This window comes from Dendropsophus ebraccatus, chromosome 4, assembly GCF_027789765.1.
Source record: "Dendropsophus ebraccatus isolate aDenEbr1 chromosome 4, aDenEbr1.pat, whole genome shotgun sequence".
In the NCBI taxonomy this organism is placed as follows: domain Eukaryota; kingdom Metazoa; phylum Chordata; class Amphibia; order Anura; family Hylidae; genus Dendropsophus; species Dendropsophus ebraccatus.
Genome location: NC_091457.1, coordinates 147,160,530 through 147,185,722, shown reverse-complemented (window position 1 = coordinate 147,185,722; position 25,193 = coordinate 147,160,530). Strand labels below are relative to the sequence as shown.

At 43.3% G+C, this 25,193-nt stretch overlaps 1 protein-coding gene across 2 annotated transcripts in view; it reads left to right on the top strand.

Moving 5' to 3' along the window:
• PRRX1 (paired related homeobox 1) overlaps positions 1-24,371 on the top strand; it is a 47,803-nt gene extending 23,432 nt beyond the window's left edge. The window contains exons 2-5 of one of the 2 annotated variants that reach the window (XM_069968953.1): positions 10,852-11,027; positions 11,510-11,691; positions 19,686-19,768; positions 24,014-24,101. In XM_069968953.1, coding sequence (XP_069825054.1) covers positions 10,852-11,027; positions 11,510-11,691; positions 19,686-19,737 — 410 coding nt within the window. In that variant the 3' untranslated portion in view covers positions 19,738-19,768; positions 24,014-24,101. Of the gene's footprint in view, positions 1-10,851; positions 11,028-11,509; positions 11,692-19,685; positions 19,769-24,013 lie in introns of both variants that reach the window. The other variant, XM_069968952.1, reaches the window with a different exon arrangement.
• Positions 24,372-25,193: the final 822 nt, after the last annotated feature.

The window sequence follows — 25,193 nt, the reverse complement described above, 5'->3', positions numbered from 1 at the left end:
TCCAATTTTCCATGGTGATATATAACATGCAGGGTTTCCGTCTACAATAAATTCCTGATCAGGCAAATATGGCTAGAGATGGACTATGCTAAACATAGGAACACTTTTTTTTAACCCAATTCTCTGATTCTTCCTGTTATAGGAGGAGGCAGTTTTCAGAAAGAACTTAATAATTTGACCTGTGTTGTGCAAATGGCTGGATTATCGAGGAGGAACAAGATTTCCTATGGATAGAATGTATGGTAAGGCCAGTATATTTTACTAAGTTTCACAAACTCCACACTGACTTTTTTTTTTTTTTGCAGAAATCAATAGTCCAGGCGATTTTAAGAAACTTTGTAATTGGGTTTATTAGGCAAATCTGCCATTATCTGCATTCAAAAAGACTTTCCCCAGCCCCCCCCCCTCCTCTCTCCTCTCTCATCCACTGCTCATTATCAGGAAATCTCGACTCTTTTACGTCAGTCAGGCCCTGTCTCTTCTATGGACAGGGAGGAGGGAGATTAGTCGCCAGCAGAGAGCAGAGAACAAAGGATTACACAGTGGGAGCTGTGTGAAAGCCAGTATTCAGAGGTCAGAGAGGTTAGTGCTGACTTCAGAGGAGATAGCCCGGTTATGTAGCTGTAAATTAACTCTTTGTTGTCCTGTTTTGGTGCCTCATCTCCCTGCACCCCTCCCTTCTCCATAGAGAACAATGAAGACAGGGGGGAGAGCTTCAAACTGCTTTTTCATGATAAAAATGCATTTTTCTGCTAATAAACCCAATTACAAGTTTCTTAAAAACGCCTGTACTATTGATTTCTGAAAAAAAAAAAAAAATTAAACAACAGTGACATTTTAAAATATTATACCCTATATAGGAAAATAGGTCGTAATCTAATATTTTTCAATTTTATTTATGATTTTTGAGATATTTCAATGTAGAGACGGCAGTTCTTTTTCCCCCTAGACATTATAGTGCCTAGGGTATTAGTGAACAGTGACAAAGTAAATTCTTCCAAATAAACTGGTGCCAAAAAGTTTGTAAATTACTTCTATTTAAGAATCACAAGCCTTCCAGTACTTATCAGCTGCTGTATGTCTTGCAGGAAGTGATGTATTCTTTCCAGTAGAGCAGGAGATGCTTTCTATGGGGATTTGCTGCTGCTCTGGACAGTTCCTGATATGGACAGAGGTGGCAGCAGAGAGCACTGTGTCAGACTAGAAAGAATACACCACTTCCTGCAGGACAAACAGCAGCTGATAAGTACTGGAAGAAAATAGATAAATACAAAAAAAAAACAAAAGAAACAAGGACTCTGGATCCCAAAAACAGTTGTATACAAAATTAAAATAAAGTAAGAAAAAAAATCAGCATTTACATACTTCCGTAATATGATAATAATCCACTAAGTGAACACTTGTGGGCAGGGATTATAATAAGTGCTATAAACACATTCAGTGACAACTGAAACGAAAATAGAACAGGCAATGAGCGGAAAGCTATCAGTGTCATTATATAGAACGGGCCGACAGCAACAAGTTGGTGCAACCACTATGGGAACTATTACAAAGGAAACAGCAGGGTCGAAGCTGGAGATTTCGAAATAGAAGTAATTTCCAAATCTCTGGCACTTTCTGACACCAGTCGATTTGAAAGGATTTTTTCTGCTGCAGTACCCCTTTAAATATTTGTCTCCTAGGGGGCTATTGTTCTCAGAGAGGATGGCCGCTATGCATAATGTATGATGGAACTGACAATACAATTAACAGAAAATCTCGTTCAGATGATCTTCAATGTAATTGAAAATATATGTCTGATTGTATTATAGCTAATTCTGGAGTATAATGAACACTGACTTGTAACATTCTATTCCAAACAAGGAGATAACAATAAAATTTTCTGACAATCTGCTAATTATACATATAAAAGACGGGGATGGAACTTAGACATATAACAGACATATGCTGAACATTTACATATAAAAGATATATACTTTTAAATGACAAAAATATATTTTAAATCCACTGGTTTCAGACAGTTATACAGATTTGTAGATTTTTTAAAACTAAACTAAACTCCTCCAGTACTAATCAGCTGCTGTATGTCCTGCAGGATGCGGTGTATCCTTTCCAGTCTGACACAATGCTCTCTGCTGCCACCTCTGTCCATGTCAGGAACTGCCCAGAGCAGTAGCGAATCCGCATAGAAAACCTCTCCTGCTGTGGACAGTTCCTGACACTGACAGAGGTGGCAGCAGAAAACACTCTGTTAGACGAAAAGAATACACCACTTCCTGCAGGACATATAGCAGCTGATAAGTACTGGAAGACTTGACATTTTTAAATAGAATAAATTTACTAATCTCTATAACTTTCTGTCACCAGTTGATTTAAAGACAATCATTTTCCTCCTGAGTACCTCTTTATTGCAAACCAAAAATATATCTGCAGAAAAAACTAATAAAAAAAAATAAATAAATAAATAAATAAATAAATACAACTCACCAATAACAACTCAACTTTATAATTAAGCTTGAAATAAAATAGACATCTCAGATGTGATAAAATACAAGCTGACATTATAATTTTATGGTAATTAAACAGAAATTGTAATTTGGAAAATCGGAAAAAAACATTTAAAAAATTCTTTAAAAATGTAATTAACATATGATTCACATGATTTTCTGATGGTACAGTCACTTTAAAGTGTTGTGTTTTTGTCCATACTAACTAATAATGCTAGGCCATAATGCTAACTCATCCCCAGTGTTCCTGCAGTGTCATCTGTTTCTTCCCAGCTCAGCTACTTCCATACATTTCATTACTACAGCTCATGTGACCACCAGTCTGACAACCAGTAAGTTATGTACAGTGTTTCTGTAACCTTTGGTTCTTCAGGTGTTGCAAAACTACAACTCCCAGCGTTACCAGGCAGCTGATCACTGTTCAGGGATGTTGGGGAGTTGTAGCTGGAGAGATACAGGTTGAAAAAACACTGCTTTATTGTATAGAGAGGATATTAGTGTCATCCTATGACCTACAGGGGCCTATCAGTTCTCATCTGGCAGATTTCTGACCTTCCCCGCCCTTCTTGTTATTTTTTTAACAATTTCTGTGTTCCCTCTATGACTGAAGATCTAATATTATGTCGTCTACCGGGCATCTTCTATCTGTGCCAGGGAAAGGTTGGGTTCAGAGGCATGGTCAGTGTATGAGTGCTACTGCTGAGATGACTCTTGGTTACGCCAGAGACTTACCTTCATTTCCTAATAACTGGGAGGGCACAGTTATATTTGTGAGGCACATGGATATTCCCGTAAAGTTGGCATGTATGGCATTAGGCACCTGAGAAGCCATGTAAGTGCCCTAAGGTATCACTCAGCTGAAGGTTAGCGTGCAGTTTGGCATCGGTAAAGGAGAGGTGATGCGTGGTGAAGTGGGAAAAAATTTCAGTAGTGGCTTTATGGCCAGAGTAGGATATAACAATGTTTTGTCACCGTTACTCAAAGATAATAGAAAGAATTGGATGGCTCTTTTGGGACCTTTACAGGAAGCATCAAACTCAAAGCTGGTCTAGAACTCTAGGCCAAAATGTGCCCTCTATACACTTGTGTGGAATTGACCCGTACTTAGGAGTTTCACTGGAACCAATGACCTGTACTAAGTAGTTTCACTGGAACCAATGACCTGTACTAAGGAGTTTTACTGAAACCATTGACTTGTCCTTAGATGTTTGACTGCAACCAATGACCTGTCCTTAGGAGTTTCACTGGAACCAATGACCTGTTCTTAGGAGTTTCACTGGAACCAATGACCTGTTCTTAGGAGTTTCGATGGAACCAATGACCTGTACTAAGGAGTTTCACTGGAACCAATGTCCTGTCCTCAGGAGTTTCACTGGAACCATTGACCTGTCCTTATGAGTTTGACTGGAACCAATGATCTGTCCTTAGATGTTTTACTAGAACCAATGACTTGTACTGATGAGTTTTGCTAAAACCATTGACCTTTGACCTGTCCTTAGGAGTTTCACTGGAACCAATGACCTGCACTGAGGAGTTTCACTGGAACCAATGTCCTGTCCTCAGGGGTTTCACTGGAACCATTGACCTGTCCTTATGAATTTCACTGGAACCATTGACCTGTCCATAGATGTTTGACTGGAACTAATGACCTGCACTGAGGAGTTTCACTGGAACCAATGTCCTGTCCTCAGGGGTTTCACTGGAACCATTGATCTGTCCTTAGGAGTTTCACTGGAACCAATGACTGATGTATTTTGCTAAAACCATTGACCTTTGACCTGTCCTTAGGAGTTTCACTGGAACCAATGACCTGTCCTGAGGAGTTTCACTGGAACCAATGACCTGGCCTAAAGGCCCTATTCTACGGAACTTTTTCGAACGATTATCGTTCATAAAATCGTTCAAACGACCGCTCGTTAACGATATTTGTTCTGTGGAATAGCTGTAAACGAGCAAACGACAACAGCGAAATCGTCGTTGAGTCGTTGTTTTTTTTTTTTAACATGTCGAAAAAAAAATTGTTGGTCTTTCAACAATAATTCGCTAATCTTTTCGTTGAATAAAAAATATTTCAGTCGTTCTTGAAATGTCTACCTACATTTCCCCACGTTTTAAACGACCATGTAACGATGTAACGACCGCAAAAAAATCGTTACACTACAGATATCGTTCACGTTCCCACACGTATTATGTGTTATCTTTCGCTTAAAAAAATCGTTTAAGTGCTCGTTAACGAGCGGTCGTTGGAGCGAGTCTATGAACGATAATCGTTCCGTGAAATAGGGCTATTAGAAGTTTCACTGGAACCAATGACCTGTCCTTAGGAGTTTCTCCTGAACCATTGTTTTTCATGGCATATTCTTTTAGTGCTTTTATTGCTAACCTTTTAGTCTTATGAACTAGCAAAGTATTTGGAATTTGGGAATTATTACAAATACCAAACCAATGCACTTTACAACCTGTTGCAATCACATGGGTTCTCAGGAAAGCCCCCAATGCACATCTCATTCATATATATATATATATATATATATATATATATATATATATATATATATATTGTGGACATGTCACTGGTAAAGTGCTCGAGGGGATGTACATCTCACCCAGGTTGATACATAGTGTGAGATGGTGAGTCCAGGAGGCATCTGTGCTCAGCAGTGTTATGCTGCTGAGCTATTATTTATTATTGCCGGGCCTGGACTTACATGGAATGGCAGGTAGGTTTTGGTAGTGGGACTTGCCATTCCCTCCCCCTCGATCCAGTGTGGGTTTTGGGATCAGGTGAGCTCTGATCCCAATCAGCCTGAGAAGGCAAAAGGTGGGCTCAGTGTACAGGTCCTTGCTCTCAGCCAGGAGTGAACAGCCTGCATGCCGTTTGGTGAGAGCTGGGAAGACAGCAGCTGCTGGGGCCTGTTCACACCCCGCAAAACTGACCACTGAAGTGCCAGAGAGGTAACCTGCGTTGTTAGTTAGCGCCCAGACGGGCAAGACCTTTTTGTTTTGTTCTTAAAGCACAGTGTTGCTATATTTCTGTTACGGACTGTTTATGCTGAAAATAAACGCCAAGCTGTTGTTTTACAAGTCCAAGTCTGCTGTGAACTGTGTCCAAACACACCATCCCCCGGGAAGATCCCTACAATTGGTGCTGCGGAGCGGGCAAAAGGGTTGCTAGGGGCAACGGTGTGCATCAACTTGGCTACAGCGGCATATGTCCTGGGTGAAGGCTGCTGCTTCACTCCAAAAACAGACAAGCAACATGGAGGAGATGATGAAGCAGTTAATGCAAGTGAGTCTGCAACAGCAACAGGCATTGGCCGCACAACAACAGGCTCAGGCAGCCGCTAAACAGGATCAGGAGGCCGCTAACCTTCGCCATGAGCAGGCTAATATGCAGCAACAACAGGCTCTGACAGACACTAACCTGCGCCATGAACAGGCTAATAGGCAGCAACAACAGGCTCTGACAGACGCTAACCTGCGCCATGAACAGACAATGGCTGCACATCAGCAAGCAATGGCTCAACAACAGAGACTTATTGAGCACCTGATAGCAAAGCAAGAGGCGTCTGCAGGTGCTAATCCCCAGCTGGTGGCAGCAGCCGCGCCAGAGACTTTGTCTGTAAGAAGAGCTGTGCAGCGTGCGCTGCAAAAGATGACTGCTGATGACGATGTTGAGGCCTACTTAACTGTCTTTGAGCGTGTGGCTGAGCGAGAAAAGCTACCCTCCACTGAGTGGGCAGAAGTGATTGCGCCCTATTTAACAGGCGAACCTCAAAAGGCCTACTATGACCTCAGTGAGCAAGAGGTCAAGGACTATGCTCGGCTAAGAGCAGAGATACTCGCCCGACTAGGAGTTACTGCTGCTGTCCGTGCCCGGAGGGTCCGCAACTGGAGCTACAGTCTGGACAAGTCAGCGAGGTCCCAGATGTACGACCTGATTCATCTGGCAAGAAAATGGTTGGAGCCAGACACTTCTACTCCTGCCCAGATCCTAGAGAGAGTCGTGATGGATCGCTACCTCCGTGCACTTCCTGCTGATCTGCAACGCTTGGTGGGACAAGGCGACCCTAAGAGTGCCGACGAACTTGTCAACCTTGTGGAGAGGTTCCAGGCGACTGAGGACTACCTCCGTGATGTTCCTGCAGCACCGTCACCTCCCCGGAGTGCCAGATCTGTGCCATCAGCTGGTAAGAGACTTCCATCTATTGGGGGAGTGTGGAGGGGTGCTGATAGAGGGAAGAGCGCTCAGGAGGTGTCTCAGGGGCAAAAGACTGGTGATGGTCCCCGGTGGCTAAGTGGCCCTAAAAAGGACTCCCTGCCAAGGAGACCAGGCCCTATCCAGTGCTGGAGATGCCATGAGACGGGACATATGTCTGCCCATTGCCCTCTTACCACTGAGCCCATGGAGTGTGACGCTAGCCGGCGTCAGTCGCTATTTGCGGAACCGTCTTTTGTTGCGGTCACTGGACTAGAGACTGAACCGCAAATCTGCAACATTACTGTAAATAACTTTCCTGTTAAGGCGTTGCTGGACTCAGGAAGCCTTGTCACCCTGGTGCATGCCAGTCTGGTGACTGGGGACTTTGTGCCAGCAAGACATATGAGTGTGGTATGCATACATGGTGATACAAAGGTTTACCCTATAGTACGGGCTAATGTCGGGACTGAACTAGGCGCTGTACAATATGAAGTGGGTGTGGTTAAAAATCTTATGCATAATGTGATATTGGGGCGTGATTTTCCATTGTTCTGGGCTCTATGGGGAAAACAACAATCCCCTGAAAGGAGTGAGGAGACCCCTAAGTCTATTGCATTACCCACGGTAAATGATAAAAATGTACAGGATGAAAATGATGCTTTTCCTTTGCAGGTCCTGGCTGGTGAGGAAGAGGCTCCTCCCACTGCGCAGAATGTTCCAGACTTAGAGGTGTCTAGGGATAATTTTGGTACTGCACAATTACAGGACCCCACTCTCAAAAATGCGAGAGAGCAGGTCACTGTTATGAATGGGGTACCTCAGGAACCAGAAGCTGAGAGAAAGTTTCCACATTTTTCTATGGCTAATGATCTCTACTATAGAGTCACTAAAATTAATGATGAGGTTGTGGAACAGCTCCTGGTGCCTAAGTCGTACCGGTGTCAGGTACTCGACATGGCCCATAATCACGTCCTTGGGGGCCACTTGGGGACAGATAAAACGCAGGAGAGAGTCCTCCAGAGGTTTTATTGGCCTGCGATTTATGCTGACATAAAAAAATACTGTGAGTCGTGCCCCACATGTCAGCTTAGCGCTCCAGTGTCGCATTTCCGCAGTCCTTTGGTCCCACTCCCCATCATAGAGGTACCTTTTGACCGGATCGCAATGGACTTGGTGGGTCCCATTGTAAAGTCAGCTAGGGGTCACCAGTACATTCTAGTTGTGTTAGACTACGCGACCCGCTATCCTGAGGCTGTACCCCTAAGAAACACTGCCTCTAAAACAATTGCACGGGAATTGTTTTATATGTTTTCCAGGGTGGGGATCCCCAAGGAAATCTTGACTGACCAAGGTACCCCATTTGTGTCAAAGGTGATGAAAGAGCTATGCAAACTGTTTAAAATCTCACACCTACGTACCTCTGTATATCACCCACAGACAGACGGGTTAGTGGAGAGGTTTAATAAAACCCTGAAACATACGTTAAAAAAAGTGGTGGAAAAGGATGGTCGTGATTGGGATCACTTACTACCTTACCTGATGTTTTCTATTAGGGAAGTACCCCAAGCGTCCACAGGGTTCTCTCCCTTCGAATTAGTCTATGGTCGTCACCCTAGGGGTTTGTTGGATATAGCGAAAGAGACATGGGAAAGTGAGTCCACCCCATACAAGAGTGTTATAGAGCATGTAGCACAAATGCAGGACCGTATAGCCACTGTAATGCCCCTAGTAAGGGAACACCTCCAGAGGGCGCAAGAGGGCCAAAGCAGAATTTACAATCGTTCTGCAAGAGTCAGGACATTTAGCCCAGGTGACCGGGTACTCATACTTGTTCCCACGGTAGAAAGCAAATTCTTAGCCAAGTGGCAGGGTCCCTATGAAATTGTAGAGAAGATCAGTGAGGTCAACTACAAGGTACACCAACCAGGTAGAAGGAAGCCTTTCCAAGTTTATCACATAAACTTGATCAAGCCCTGGAAAGACAGGGAATCCTTGGTGGCGACAAAGCCTGTTGGTCATCTGTCACCACCAATCCCTCCGGTCAGGATTGGTGACACCCTATCAGTATCCCAGAAGCAGGAAGCTAAGGAGTTCCTGCAGAGAAATAAAGACAAGTTTTCTGACCTACCAGGGCGTACGCATCTCATTAGTCATCATATTGAAACTGAGCCTAGAAGCAGAGTAAACCTGAAGCCCTATAGGATACCAGAAGCACGGAGGGAGGCGGTATCATCTGAGGTAAAACGTATGCTTGACCTAGGAGTCATTGAGGTGTCCCAGAGCGAGTGGTCCAGCCCGATTGTGTTAATCCCAAAGCCCAATGGAACTTGGAGGTTCTGTAATGACTTTAGAAAGGTAAATGAGATCTCCAAGTTCGATGCCTACCCCATGCCCAGGGTAGATGAGTTGATAGAAAGGATGGGTAATGCCAGGTACATAACTACCCTCGATCTCACTAAGGGCTACTGGCAGATCCCACTCACTCCTAAGGCTAGAGAGAAGACTGCATTCTCCACCCCTGATGGGCTCTTCCAATACGTAGTGATGCCATTCGGGTTACATGGAGCCCCTGCCACTTTTCAGAGGTTGATGGACTTGATTCTGCGACCACATCGTGATTACTCTGCTGCCTACCTCGATGATGTGGTCATTTTTAGTCCGGATTGGGAAAGTCACCTCTGTAAGGTCCAGGCGGTGTTAGATGCCATAAGTGCTGCGGGGTTAACCATCAATGCAGAGAAGTGTGCACTAGCCTTAGAGGAGGCCAAATACTTGGGCTACATTATTGGGAGGGGGTTAGTGAAACCACAACTAAATAAAATTGAGGCAATACAGAATTGGCCTCAACCCCTCACAAAGAAACAAGTCAGAGCTTTCCTGGGTATTACGGGCTATTACCGAAGGTTTGTGCCGAATTTTGCTTCAGTTGCAGCCCCACTAACTGACCTGACAAAGGGTGCGAAGTCCGCAATGGTGACATGGACTCCAGAGGCTGAGAAAGCTTTTCAAAGCCTTAAGTCTGCCTTGTGCCAACAGCCTGTGCTAGTTACCCCTGACTTTAGGCGAGAGTTTCTAGTACAGACAGATGCCTCTAACACAGGGTTAGGTGCCGTCCTCTCACAGGTCGTGAATGGCGAGGAGCACCCGGTGATGTACTTAAGCAGGAAACTATCCCCGGCCGAGAAAAACTACGCCATAGTTGAGCGAGAATGTCTGGCAGTGAAGTGGGCCCTAGAATCCCTGAAGTACTACTTACTAGGCAGGAGGTTTAAGTTAGTGACAGACCATGCCCCCCTAACATGGATGAAATTAAACAAGGAGAAAAACGCGAGGGTGACTAGGTGGTTTCTTTCCCTCCAAAACTTTAATTTCATGGTGGAACACCGGCCAGGGAAATTACAGGCAAATGCTGACGCCCTATCTAGGGTACACTGTCTGTGGGGACAAAATGCTCAGCCCTCCGGTCTGAAGAAGAGGGGGGGGATATGTGGACATGTCACTGGTAAAGTGCTCGAGGGGATGTACATCTCACCCAGGTTGATACATAGTGTGAGATGGTGAGTCCAGGAGGCATCTGTGCTCAGCAGTGTTATGCTGCTGAGCTATTATTTATTATTGCCGGGCCTGGACTTACATGGAATGGCAGGTAGGTTTTGGTAGTGGGACTTGCCATTCCCTCCCCCTCGATCCAGTGTGGGTTTTGGGATCAGGTGAGCTCTGATCCCAATCAGCCTGAGAAGGCAAAAGGTGGGCTCAGTGTACAGGTCCTTGCTCTCAGCCAGGAGTGAACAGCCTGCATGCCGTTTGGTGAGAGCTGGGAAGACAGCAGCTGCTGGGGCCTGTTCACACCCCGCAAAACTGACCACTGAAGTGCCAGAGAGGTAACCTGCGTTGTTAGTTAGCGCCCAGACGGGCAAGACCTTTTTGTTTTGTTCTTAAAGCACAGTGTTGCTATATTTCTGTTACGGACTGTTTATGCTGAAAATAAACGCCAAGCTGTTGTTTTACAAGTCCAAGTCTGCTGTGAACTGTGTCCAAACACACCATCCCCCGGGAAGATCCCTACAATATATATATAATTTTTTTTTTTTTTAAATATACCAAAGGTTTTGTTCTTACCCTTGAATTTTCTTCCCCGTACAGATGAACAGTTAAATGCAGAACAGAAGAAAAAGAGAAAACAAAGGAGGAACAGAACTACATTTAACAGTAGTCAGCTGCAAGCTCTCGAGAGGGTGTTTGAGAGGACACATTACCCGGACGCATTCGTACGAGAGGATCTTGCGCGGAGAGTCAATCTCACTGAGGCCCGAGTTCAGGTAAGCCCTGTTATTTGCAATGAGTATTAAAATTTATGGCCGCATGTGGTTGGCGATGGTCACATGATGTAGCAACCACAATGTTAATGTGCCCTTGGACCCTAAAGCAGCAGGACTGAACCTTGGAGTCTTACATATCACAGTATTTGCGCACATTTATAGAAGAAGTCTAAGTACGACTTTCAGATTTTGACCACGTACTAAGTGTCAACCAGCCTCATGTTCACTTGGAATCACTAGGCCATGGTAACCATGGTAACCCCAGCCCATTGTATGTATATGTACCATGAATATACATCCAGCTACTTTACAGATAGTATAAACCTTAAAATCAATGGAAAACATATAAAATCTTTTTTTTTTTTTGGTCACACACTTTATCAGTTATATTGGGGGACTGATAAATAGCCGGGGGCAGCCGTCATTCTCAGATAACACAGAATACTTACATATGTGTTATCATATACATGTCTGTTTTTAAGGTTTGGTTCCAGAACAGAAGAGCCAAATTTCGAAGAAATGAAAGAGCAATGCTAGCCAATAAGAACGCGTCGCTTCTGAAATCCTATTCCGGAGAACTGACGGCGGTGGAACAGCCGATAGTACCGCGACCTGCCCCACGGCCAAATGAATATCTATCCTGGGGACCTGCATCACCTTATAGGTAAATGGTAATGACCTTCTGCAATTCCTGCTGAAATATATGGTATTTACATACAGAAAGCTTCTTAAAGGGGTTGTCCAGGTTTAGAAAAACATGGCCGCTTTGTTCCAGAAACAGCACCACTCTTGTTTAGGCTGTGGGGTTGTGCAGGTCAGTTCCATTAAAGTGAATAGAGTGGAATTGTAATTTCACGCACAACTTGGGGAGAAGTGTGGTGCTGTAGTTCCAAGTAATTGTGTTTTTTTTTTTCTAATCCTGGAAAACCATTTTAAGGCCATCTGGTTCAACCATTAGAATAGCTGCTGTATAACAGCTGAAAAGGGCAAGCTGGCAATACAGTACAGCACAGAGTACAGTAGTTTGGACAATGTTGTATACGTAAATAGATTATACTAGTACAGGGGTAGGGAACCTTGGTTCTCCAGCTGTTGCAAAACTACAACTCCCATCATGTCTGGACAGCCAAAGCTTTACCATGTTCATTCTGTCGAAACAACCCTATTTATATCTATGGATTGTGTGACAATAAATGAGTCTTCTTCATTGTACAGTGGTGCCTTGGATTACAAGCATAATTCGTTCCGGGACTGTGCTTGTAATCCAAATCCACTCTTAAACCAAAGCAAGTTTTCCCATAAGAAATTACTGAAAAGCAGACAATTGGTTCCACACCCCATTATATTCTGAATAACATGTAAAACAAATGAAACAAACATTTAAAAACAGCTGAATATGTCCCATTATAAGTTACTGTACAGTATGGAAATCAGCATGTGGTGTATAATATATTATAGAGTAAGTGCAGAAACCTGAAAAACAGCCGCAATTTGTAGATACAGAATGGAACTGCAGATGCCCATAATGCAGGAGCGTAGTACAACAGGCTCGAATAGAGAAGGAGGGCTGCTGTCAGAGGTCTGTGTGGTTACATGACAGCAATGGGAAAGGGGGTATTTTCAGCATGGACCAATCAGAGCTGACAGAGACTGCAGGGAGCATGAAGGAATGAGCAGGACATATGTGGGCACATACATGCAGCGCTCTCTTTCTGGGGAAAGAGGGGTTACAGCTATGAAGAGATTACCTCCACAGTCCTGTCCCCTGATGCAAGCCCCAGCCTGAAGTGGATCTGCTATGATTTGGAAGGTAAGGGAGACTTCCTGGGTCAGAGTACAGTGCTGTAGACCCCACTCTGCATGCCAAGCCCCTCCCCCACTCGCCCTCCCGCCCAGTGCAGGGAGCTCTTAAACCAAAACAATGCTCTTAAACCAAGTCATAATTTTGAAAAACTGTGAGCTCTTAAACCAAAACGCTCTTAAACTAAGTTGCTCTTAAACCAATGTACCACTGTATATTGTAATTGCCTTGAAGAGTACAAAAACTTTTGACATGTCCCAGGGAACTTTCAAAAGTTTTGATTGGTGCCGAGCCCCCCAGCAATCACGAGAACAAGTAGTTAGAAGCGCGTGGTAGTATGTTTCACTTACTTGCTGTCAAGCAGCCCGACAGACTTATATGGATCCTCTGAAAGTAGATTCCCCCCTTGACTAGTGAAGGTCTCAGCATGAAACCTCCAACTGATCAAAACTTTTGACATGTCCCTGTGACATGTTAAACATTTATTCCAAATGAAAGCCCATTTAAGAATATTTTTGTTTTGTTTTTGTTATTTTCCGTACTTGTGTCTGCAGATGTTTTAAGGTGGCAATGCAAATAAATGTTCAGCACCGTCCAACATTCATGGTAGAGAGGAGGGCTAAAGGCAGGAAGGGAGTGCCAACCTATTACACAAACAGACAGCAAGCGGGGGAGGGGAGAGTGTGGGCGCAGGGAGGGGCTGCCCAGACGATCCTTAGATTGTTCGGGTGCCCATTGAAGAGAGCTGTGGTCTGCTGCAGCCGCTCCTATGACGTGGAGCAATCGCAGTCGTGATTGTTTTCATTCAACAAGTTGAAAGACAACAATCAGCCAAGATTGTGCATAGGCTGATCGTTGCCTTGTAACATGCCCTATCACACCAAATGATTATCATCCGGAACGGCCGGTAATCAGCCAAGTACGACCTATAATCGTTTGGTGTTATAGGGCCCTAAGCCACTGCCAGACTTCACTGGCAGCAGCTTTTCTTTCTGGGACTAAAACAGTAGCTCAGTTGACTTCCTATATGACCAATCTGTTCATGGAGATTCAGGAGTCCAAAACAAGAGTCCGTGGAGCCTCAGTTACGAGTCTCAAAACACGGGATAGCCAGATATCTCTAGCCTGTTGCCAACGGGGTGCCTCCATGATGGGGAGAGCACCACACCACCCTGATAAATAACCCCTTAAGTCCCACTCGGTTGCGAGTATTGGAACATAGACAGGGAAACAACAGGGTGGCCCCTTTTGTCAATGTCTAACTCAAGGTGCGAGTATTGCGATCATGACAAGGGCTTACAAAGGCAGGCTTCCACCCACAGACAGCCGTTTCGGGGTTTTTGCCCCTCATAAGTGTGGGGTAGGGTAGGAATCCTACCCCACACTGACGAGGGGCAAAAACCCCGAAACGGCTGTCTGTGGGTGGAAGCCTGCCTTTGTAAGCCCTTGTCATGATCGCAATACTCGCACCTTGAGTTAGACATTGACAAAAGGGGCCACCCTGTTGTTTCCCTGTCTATGTTCCAATACTCGCAACCGAGTGGGACTTAAGGGGTTATTTATCAGGGTGGTGTGGTGCTCTCCCCATCATGGAGGCACCCCGTTGGCAACAGGCTAGAGATATCTGGCTATCCCGTGTTTTGAGACTCGTAACTGAGGCTCCACGGACTCTTGTTTTGCATATTTAAATTTTTGGGGGCATCAGTGGAGACTCTTGATTGAGTACTTCATTGGAATTTTTTTCGCTGTTCTCCTTGAGTTCAGTGATTACTGTGTTTTGTTGGTAGATTCAGGAGTCCCCCACAAACTTGAGACACCCAGTCCTGGCAAAGTTGGTGTGTTCAGCTGACTATTGTCTAAAGTGTATGGAGACCATTAAAGGGAATGGGTCAGTTAGACTTTACTCAGTGATTAGCACCATATAGTGATCCATGTTCTTTATTTCTATTCAGCTTTATTTTCTATTTGTAAATTTTTGTGTTTTATTTTTTATACTATACATCATTATGGGGGCAGCCATATTGCCTCAGCTTCTGCTCTGCTCTGTTAGAAGAATGTAGAGATATGATTTACAGCAGCCACATGGGCCATGGGAATTAAAGGACTCAATGACTTCTACAGGAAAGTTTTCTAGGCATGCTCTGTGACCTGTGCAGAGGCCATTGTAGAGGGAGAGGAAGAAGAGCTGTGATCATTACCCATCGGGAATGGTGGATCCTCTGTTATTCATATATGGAGGCCGCCTTTCATTGTAATCCTTTACAGAACAGAAACTTCATTGCAATTCTCTACAGAACAAAAAAAGTATCAGCTTATTGATAGGTGTAGTCGCCCAATGCAAAAAATTGTTGCATGCTCCATTGGACTGAGTATGTGTGTCTCTTCATACTTATAGCTCTGCTAGCCATATACTAGAGATACTGTATATGCTGGAGAATTTTCCCCATGATTTGGGGATCCTGGGGCTGGTTATGCTTATGGAATCTTCTGAGCCTTTAGGTATGTGATCAAAAGTAGCTTGAGAGGTTGGGTGATATATGAAATAATCCATGTAATACTAATAGGAGTTAAAGCGATATTGTATCCACCACCAACTAACTTCCTCCAAACCACTGGTATCGTATCATGGTTAGGCTAAAAATGATCTTTTAATGTGCAGCAGCCGAGTCAATGAGGCGTGGCACTGTTTAGACAAGCGATGAATAAGGGAAATCCTGGGGGCGTTTCTAATTACAGGAATGACACTGTAGGCCACGCCTCATTGACTCAGCTGCTGCAGATTAAAAGATCATTTTTTACCTTAACCTAGATAACTCCTTTAAAGTGAACCTGTGAGGTTATTTGTGCTTCCCTATGTAAGAGCAGGATATAACAGAAGGAACAAAGCTGAGCAGCTCTGTGATATATAGGCTTGAATAAATTGGTGAAATCATTTGGATGCCAGACAAATCCCACTATACCAAGGTTATTAATACCACCATATTGTTACTGGACAAAACACCATATTTACCAACCAATATTACCACCATACAGTGACAATATAGTAGTAAATACTGTATAAGTGAGTGCAGTACAGTTACATACAGTGACTTACAAGTAACATCTTCTCAAACCGGAATCATTCTCTTTCTTCATCTTTCCAGGACCGTCATTACAGCTTCTTCCAGCCATGTCTTTACTCTACACTGTACACATTCATATTGTCCTATAGGGTAATAGTGTTCCCCTTTGTATTGCACAGTAATAGTAACCCTTCTGTGTGCCCCTTATCTATGTAATAAAAATCAAAGTCTGTCTGTCTGTCTGTCTCAAATAGACTTCCAAACGCCTGAACCTTTTGACCCCAAATTTGGCACACAGATACATTGGGTGCCCGGGAAGGTTATTGCGAAGGTCCCGTCCCCGCCAGATGTACAGGAGGGGAGGGGGAGGGGAAAGAGCGCCCCATAGAGATGAATGGAAAAATCTCCTCGCTGCAAACACAGGTGATATAATTAGCTGCAGCAGACACGACAGTTGGAGCCTTAGCAACCAATAGGATTACTGCTTTCATTTTCACAGGGAGCAATGGTTGCTAGGGCAGCTGCCTCACAACATCCACAGTAATAACTGGTAGACCCCCTACTCCAATTATACAGGACCCCCTACTCCATCTATACAGGACATGTATATACAGGGCACTACAGGTATACCAAACTGTGACTGGGTAACACTGCCACACCAGACCTGACCAATACCGCCATACTGTGCTGGATAACACTGTCATACCAGACCTGACCAATACCGCCATACTGTGCTGGATAACACTGCCATACCAGACCTGACCAATTCCGCCATACTGTGACTGAATAACACCGCTATACAAAACCTGACCAAAGATTTTCTGGCAAGTCTGAACGGGAGGGTACTGCCCCTCTGCAAGGTGCTACCCTACGCACCAGACCATGGGTGCCTAATGGTAAATACGACCCTGCAGGTATACAGGACACTACAGGTATACAGGACCCCAAAACTATACACTACAGGTGCACGGGACCTCCACCAACTATATACTACAGGTATACAGGACCCCAAACTTTACACTACAGGTAAACAGGACCCCAAAACTATACACTACAGGTATACAGGACCTCCACCAACTATATACTTCATGTATACAGGACCTCTACCAACTATATACTACAGGTATACAGGACCCCAAAACTATACACTACAGGTATACAGGAACTCCACCAACTATATACTACAGGTATATAGGACCCCAAACTATACACTACAGGTATACAGGACCTCAAAACTATACACTACAGGTATACAGGACCTACACCAACTCTATACTACAGGTATACAGCACCTTCACCAACTCTTTACTACAGGTATACAGGACGCCAAAGCTATATACTACAGGTATACAGGAACTCCACCAACTATATACTACAGGTATACAGGACCGCAAACTATGCACTACAGGTATACAGGACCCCCGAACTATATACTACAGGTATACAGGACCTCCACCAATTATACACTACAGGTATCCAGGACCCTCAAACTATAAACTACAGGTATACAAGACCTCCACCAACTATACATTACAGGTATACAGGACCAACTATATACTACAGGTATACAGGACCCCCGAACTATACAGTACAGGTATACAGGACCTTCACCAACTGTACACTGCAGGTATACAGGACCTCCCTCAACTATACACTACAGGTATACAGCCCCCCCAACTACACACTACAGGTATACAGGACCCCCCCAACTATACATTATAGGTATACAGCCCCCCCAACTATGCACTACAGATATGCGAGACCCCTAAAAACTATACATTGTGGGTATACAGAACCCCTCCAACTATGCACTGCAGGTATACACTAATTCCACTGATTAACTCAGATGAAACAATACCTTTAGCTTGGCTTCCTGGGCACCTTAGAACAAATCTAATTAACACACTGACACTTTATACCCGGACAGCGCCGGGTACATTTTCTAGTATCTCCTATTTTTAGGGCCCCCTGTATACTAGTAGTGCCCTTTGACTGCAAGAAAACACAGCAGCACATAGTCCTCTTCGCTCAGTAATAATGTCCTTATTGGACCCCACTCTGTAATAGTGCCCCACTTAGGAGTAATATCCCCTTTGACACCCCCATTTAGTAATAGTGTCACCATTGGGCCCCCACTAATGAGTGTACAAGCTGATTTATAAGTGTGATGATAATTCGTGCAGAATGTGTGGCTGTGAAAGCCAATGTAAATCTATGCAATGTGTATAAGGTATCATAGAACGCCATGTCTGTTCACTCATCATCTGCAACACAAACATGTAATGTATATGTGGTCGAATAACTGCAATGTAAGTCACGCTAGGTAGGGTGTAAGGGCAGGAAACTCAAGACGTGTTTTTTTGGAACATCTTACTAACATGAAGTATGCAAGTGACAGCAGTGTTTGGGGGCTTCCAGACATCTCTATTCTGTACACTCAGGTGACACTAGGGGTTGTCAGGTTTATGCCATTGAGAGGGGGGTAATAGGATACAACAATTACTTGACAGGGAGGCTTGGTGGGTTTTAAAGTTAGACACCCGCCGCCGTCGGCCAAAACTAACGAATGATATAATTCTTACATGGATTGTCCATTACTGTACTGGAGGTAGTCATCTATGCAATGCTCGGAGTTGGTGTGGGCTGGTGAGATGGCTTTATGCTCCCGCAGGCCGAGGCCAAATTGTGGCCTATAGTAATGGCACATAGAGCATGGCACAGGAAGGCTCCCCTTGCTTCTTAGTTATTAGACATAGCCATGCTTTAGTGTTAGATGATCTAAAAAAAAAAAAAGGCCTGTGATTTCAAGCTAGCATGTAAGAGGGCTCACAAGTAACACCCAGTTGTTGTGGTACACATTGCACAACGCTACAGTGTAGGCCTCAAAATAGGGTCGGGTATTTTGACCCCACAGGTGTTCCTTTAAATCAGTCTATTTAAACTTGGGGCTCAGGACCCCTATTATTATGACCATGGAGGTGCTGTTGGCCCCCAGCTATCATACATTTATCACCTATAATGTATGAAGTTGACAATTTCTTTTTTGTGGGATGACCCCTTTAAAGGGGTTGTTCACCAAAAAAATGTTTTATTTTAAATCAACTGGTGCCAGAAAGTGACAGAGGTTTGTAATTTACGTCTATTAAAAAAATCTCACATCTTTCAATACTTATCAGCTGCTGTATGTCCTGCAGGAAGTAGTATTTTACAGTCTGGAGATCAGAAGAGATTTTCTATGGGGATTTGCTGCTGCTCTGGACAGTTCCTGACACAGACAGAGGTGGCAGCAGAGAGCACTGTGTCAGAATGGAGAGAATATACCACTTCCTACAGCAGCTGATAAGTACTGAAAGACTTGAGATTTTTTTAATAGAAGTAAATGACAAATTTATGGCACCAGTTGATTTGAAAGAAAAATAATTTTGGTGACGAACCCCTTTAACTCTAGAATAGAAATCATATCACACGATTATTAGACTCTGTGTGGCTCAAGATTATTAGGAGCTTACAACCGAAACTGCTATTTATCATTGAACTCTTATGCCCATGGATGACTTGGAATTAGAAATAAGCGAAGTTACAGTAAATTCGGGTTCGCTCGATTCTGGACGCTCGGCATAAGACTCCCGGTGATCTTCTCCAGTCACCGGAAGTCAAATGCCGAGTGTCCAGGATCGAGCGAACCTGAACTTAGTGTAAGTTCGCTTATCACTAGTTAGAATATTTATATGAATAGAAATTGAAGCTGTAGATTAAAGACTGACAGTGGATTCTGTTTTGCCTCCTACGTTTTAGTGGGTGGTCCCAAACTCCGAAAGTCCGAACTTACCTTTTCCAAGATTGGTGAGAAAATTGAATACCAAATATAACTACCCATGGTGAGTATGTGAGTGCGAGATGCCGACATTTTACCTTTAGAAATTAAAAAGAATCTCTCAGCAGTCCTGTCTCATTTGCATATTTAGAAAATGGCGCAGATTGTGGAAACTAGGCAGCAGGTTTAAAAAACAACCACACCAGTAGAATCAGCACATTGGTGCCCATAAGGTCCTATGAAAAGCTCAATATGTGGATTAAATTGGTACATTCGCTTTAATGGTAGATGTTGTAGATTGCAGGCCTGTGCAGTCAGGGTCATCTTTCCCTGTGTACCACTGTGTTTTTACACAAAAGTCAGTAATGATTTAAAAAAATAAAGAACTCTACGTGTTTCTCCCATGAGTTAGGAGTCAACAGGGTACCTAAACCCCACCTTGGTGGCCCAGAAATAACCTTTGTCCCACTTACCTCTTGACAGGCACGTTAGGTGCCCAAACATGTTGAGGGGGGCTGAGTAGTAGCTTTTATTTTTGAGTGCAAAATAGGGAGCAGAATATCACAGCGGACCTAGACTGCAAATAGACCATAGTTCACTAATAGTTCAACCTGGTGGCTGCCAACAGACACTTATTTAGGGTGATCTATTATACGTCTTAGGATAGTACTTCCTATTTTGCGACATTTTAATTATGTATGTTTTTGCTATTTTGTTACTTTCCAATAAAGATTATTATATTACTATTATAGTAAACGATTATCAGCCTTAGGCTGGGTTCACAGTACGTTTTTGCAATCCGTTTTTTTCATCTATTTTTTGCAAAAAAACGGATGCCTTTGTAGGCATCCGTTTTGATCCGTTTTTCCATTGACTTCCATTATAAAAAAAAAGGATCAGTTTTTTTTAACGTACACAAAAACGTAGTCAACCTCATTTTTGTGTCTGTTAAAAAATGGATGCGTTTTTTTTTATAATGGAAGTCAACAGAAAAACGGATCAAAACGGATGCACACACATGCATCCGTTTTTTCTATCCGTTTTTCATCCGTTATTTGCAAAAAAAAAACGCATGAAAAAAAAACGGATTGCAGAAATGTAGTGTGAACCCAGCCTTACTTGGCCAATTACCGGCTGTTCTGGCCAATAATCGTTTAGCGTAATAGGATATGTTGAAAGGCAACGATCAACAATGTCAGCTGACCGTGGTCTTTCAACATGCTAAAAGGGCGTGATTTGTGCACCGATTACTGCTGACTTTAAAGGGGCACCTGACCAATCTAAGGATTGTTCGGTTGGCCCCTCCTGCTGCTCCCTTCTCGCTGTCTGTATATGTAATAGCACAAGCAGAGAGCGGGGAACGAGGGGGAAGCAATCACTAAACAGACAGGTCACCACTTGCTTCTTTTGGATTATCGTGCCATGTAATACAGACTTTAGTCCAATCATTTGTTATAGCACTTGGGAAAAATGGGGTATTAATGGGCCACCAAGGTGGTCTTTAAAGGGGTTGGCCACTTTATAGTAAAATAGTTCAGTGTATAGTATTAGTAACTGTACTCACTGTATATACTGACAGCAGCTCCCTGTGTACCTCAGAGCTAAATTAGACTTCCCTCCTCTAGGCTGTACTGCCCTGCTCTATGGTAAGTCTGTCAATAAGATGGCTGACATGGAGAAGCATGTGACCATGCCCCAGCCCCCAGTGTGGGGCAGGGTCACATGCTCCTCTATGTCGGCCATCTTATGGACAGACTCACCACAGCCTGGAGGAGGGGAGTCTGATTTTAGCTCTATGAGGTAGACAGGGAGCTGCTGTCACTATATACAGTGAGTACAATTACTTATACTACACACACAACAATTTTACTATAAAGTTGCCAACCCCTTTAAGTTTTAAGTGTTGTGGTAATTATTACGCTTCATGTGCTAGTCCCTTATTGTGTTTATTAAGGAGTCATCAGAGGACACCACCAATATAGTCATAGACAAAATAATTGCTGCCATGGGACAAGATGTAGCCCTGAGAATTTATCTGTAAAATATCGACCAGGGTGGATGATAACATCCCGGTTATTTACATCACTTTACATTGCACAGTATATAGTCAGTCCCCTTCCTTAGTGGAAGCTTCAGGCGGTAGCTTGTGTGAAGGGACCTAGAGGATTTATAGCTTTGTGTCTGATCCCACTAACCTATTTAAAGCTGTTTTATAAAAGTAGACTTCCATCAGTGGAATAGTGAGTAAGTTCTCATGAATATTGAGGACTATTGAGCATGTGCTTATAATAGAGAAGTCTACTTTCCTGCACTCAATGTGCTCTATTACTGCAAAGCTATAACAGGAACAGCTGCTTGACTCTACCTAGATTAATTTTAGTTAGAAAATTTCAGCTTTGTGACCACCTCAGGTGCCCGCAAACCAAATCTTCAATCTAATGTATATTTGTATATTGAGGGTGTCATGATTCTCCCCCCCCCCCCCCCCCAACAGATAGCGTCAGGGAAGGGAGGATCGGCCATGTTAGATTTAAATTGCCCATTCCTTTTGTTCTCAGCAGCATAAGCCACTGATATTCGCTGAGCTGAGCATTCATGTGTATTTGGGTTCTGGAGCGATGGCTGTTAGCCAAACATTCAGCTAACAGCTTTGGCTTGTGTATGGGTACCATTACTTCCAAGCACGTGCCCACAAACATCAATGATTCACACTGTTATCGAGATAGCAGCCAGCAGACGGTAAAATGTAGAAAAATTTATGTAAGGGGGAAATAAGAGGAGATCCTTTGTAACATATAGGAAAACAATATACTGTAAAACAATAATTAGGTCTATCTTTGACTGCTTTGCTTATGTTAAAGTGATAAGGGGGGTGACAGTATCACTATATGTTTCTTTTATCAATGGCCTCGAGGGGAAAGCATATTGATCTAGGTCAGTGTTTCTCAACTCCAGTCCTCAAGACCCACCAACAGGTCATGTATTGAGGATATCCCATACAAAGAACATTGACTGTAGTTATATCACCTGTGAAATACTAAGGAGTTCCTCAAAACATGACCTGTTGATGGGTCTTGAGGACTGGAGTTGAGAAACACTGCTCTAGGTAAACACATTGTACACTAAGGGCCCTATTACATGAGGCTATAATCTGCTAAATCAGGGCAATTGGGGCAGATATTTCTCCATGTAATAAAGTCAACGATCAGCCAAAGAGCTGATCATCTACTGATTGTTGTTTTTTGAGTTTAAAAATCATCGTCCGCCGTCACGCATCGCTACGTGTTATAGTGATGCACGGCCTAAGGCTGATGACAGTGTAAAGTAAAATATTAAAGATTATACTTACCTGTCCATGCTCCCCCGGTGTCCTGCTCCTTGTTGCCATGGCACTGTCTCGTTTCGGCCAGTGATTATCCGAGCGGCTTGTCACAGCACAGAGCTTCAACCGCACCCGCAGTGTGCAGAGAACAGGGAGCAGGACACTGGGGAGCGTGGACAGGTAATTATAATCTGTATTACTTTCTATGTAAAACCAGGGCTGCACGCACTTTACTAATTATGCCTGTGTAGGCCTCGCTGCATGATAACTGAGACGTTTCCTTGGCTCTGTAAGCAAGCACCAATCTAGCAGATTGGTGCTCGCTTACCATGTTAATCGGGCCATGTAATACGGCCCTAAGAAGACATAGGTCAATGTAGGGCTTACGAGGAGTCTGTTGCCCAGGTGTCCCACACACATCTGGAACCAGTAATGTACATGGGTGTTGTTTTATGTTTTTACTCCACAATGTGATCTTCATTCTTTTATGTCATGTGGAATTATATAGAGCATTTGATCACATCTGTGTTCAAAGCTCCTTTAGGAAGCTTTGTCTCAGATTTTTCATGGGTGAAATAGACACAGTGCTATTTTCTCCCCATCAGCTTACACGGGTCCCAGTTAACCTTGCCACTGGGCACCACTTGTGTCTGTCAAGCAGTTGATTGGGCAGAGCATTAAGACTTCAATGGAAGCTACAATGCAGATGTGAACAGAGTCTAAAGACTATATAGACTCCAATCAATGTCCTTCTCACTCTGGTCAAGTGCTCGAGACTGCCTCTTTAGTTATCATTGGGGCTCCCAGCAACCCTGAGGATAGGATATAAATTTAATTTGCACAAACATCCCTTAATAGTCAGAATAAAACATCTGTGTTTGGCTTCTATGTTCTCGGGAAAGTGTGGCAGCCGGTGCTCCATTAACCATCCATTATGGGGTTGATTTAAGTCTTACTAACTCAGTCTTCCCATTTTTGTTTCCGCAGTGCCATGGCATCTTATTCCTCCCCTTGCGTCAATGCTAATCCTGCCCAAGGAATGAACATGGCCAACAGTATCGCCAATCTCAGGCTCAAGGCAAAGGAATACAGTTTACAAAGAGACCAAGCGCCAAAACTCAACTGATGAAGATGACTCTGACATGCCTCTAACCTTACGTTTCATGTACCGATGTCTGCCTTATAACTTAATACCCAAAGGCCATATAATGGGAAGAAGATGTAAAATAATGTTTGTCTTTCTTTTTTTATATAGTTTTCTTTGAAGAAATGTACCACTTTGTTAGTATTATATTGATGCTTTGCTTAAAAATAGTAAAATGGCTAATTTTTCAGTATACTTAAAGGGGTTGTCCAGTTTATTAAACCCATTTTCATATACCCTAATAAAGAATTACGAGTTGATATCTCTTGGTTAGACTAGAGGCAGCTTATAAAAGAGTGTCTGTAGCCCTGAAGGACCTGTCCTGTCCACCTTTATCTAGACAACCCATTGCTGGGAATGGGCAATGTGTAATACCTTATTTCACTTGTGGTGGTGCTGTAGGAAGACTGAATACCAAATACCATATTTCCCCACATATCACAGTTGAGATCTTTTTTTAAATGGACCCTTCTAAGAAGTAGGAGTTTTTCAAAGCCAAGGAAGTCTTTAAAGGATAGATTGTGGCACTAAGAATGTGAATATATCTAAATGTGAATATAACTTCAAAGTCTTCTTGGCAAAGTTATATTGTCTTGGATATCGATATTTCATTCAGGAGGCCTTATTTCAAATGTTTGACTTTTAGTTGCTGACTCCAATGTAAATTAATTTTGAAAAGGGAATAAAAATTACACTTTTCTTTTTATAAAAAGGGACAGTTTTTGGATTGGAATATATATCAGTGTCACTTTTTGAGTAATTTTAAGATTTACTTTAAAGTGTCACTGTCATTTCTAAAAACTTTTAACATGTCATAGAGACATGTCAAAAGTTTGGAACGGTCTGGGTCTAAGTATTCAGAGGGCTAGTGATTGGGTGAACGAGCAAAGCGCTTCCTCTCCTGACTCACGTGATGAGTTGGGCTTCTAGTGTAAGGGTACTATTACACCAACAGATCTGGCGACAGATTATCTGCCAAAGATTTGAAGCCAAACCCAGGAACGGACTATAAACAGAGAACAG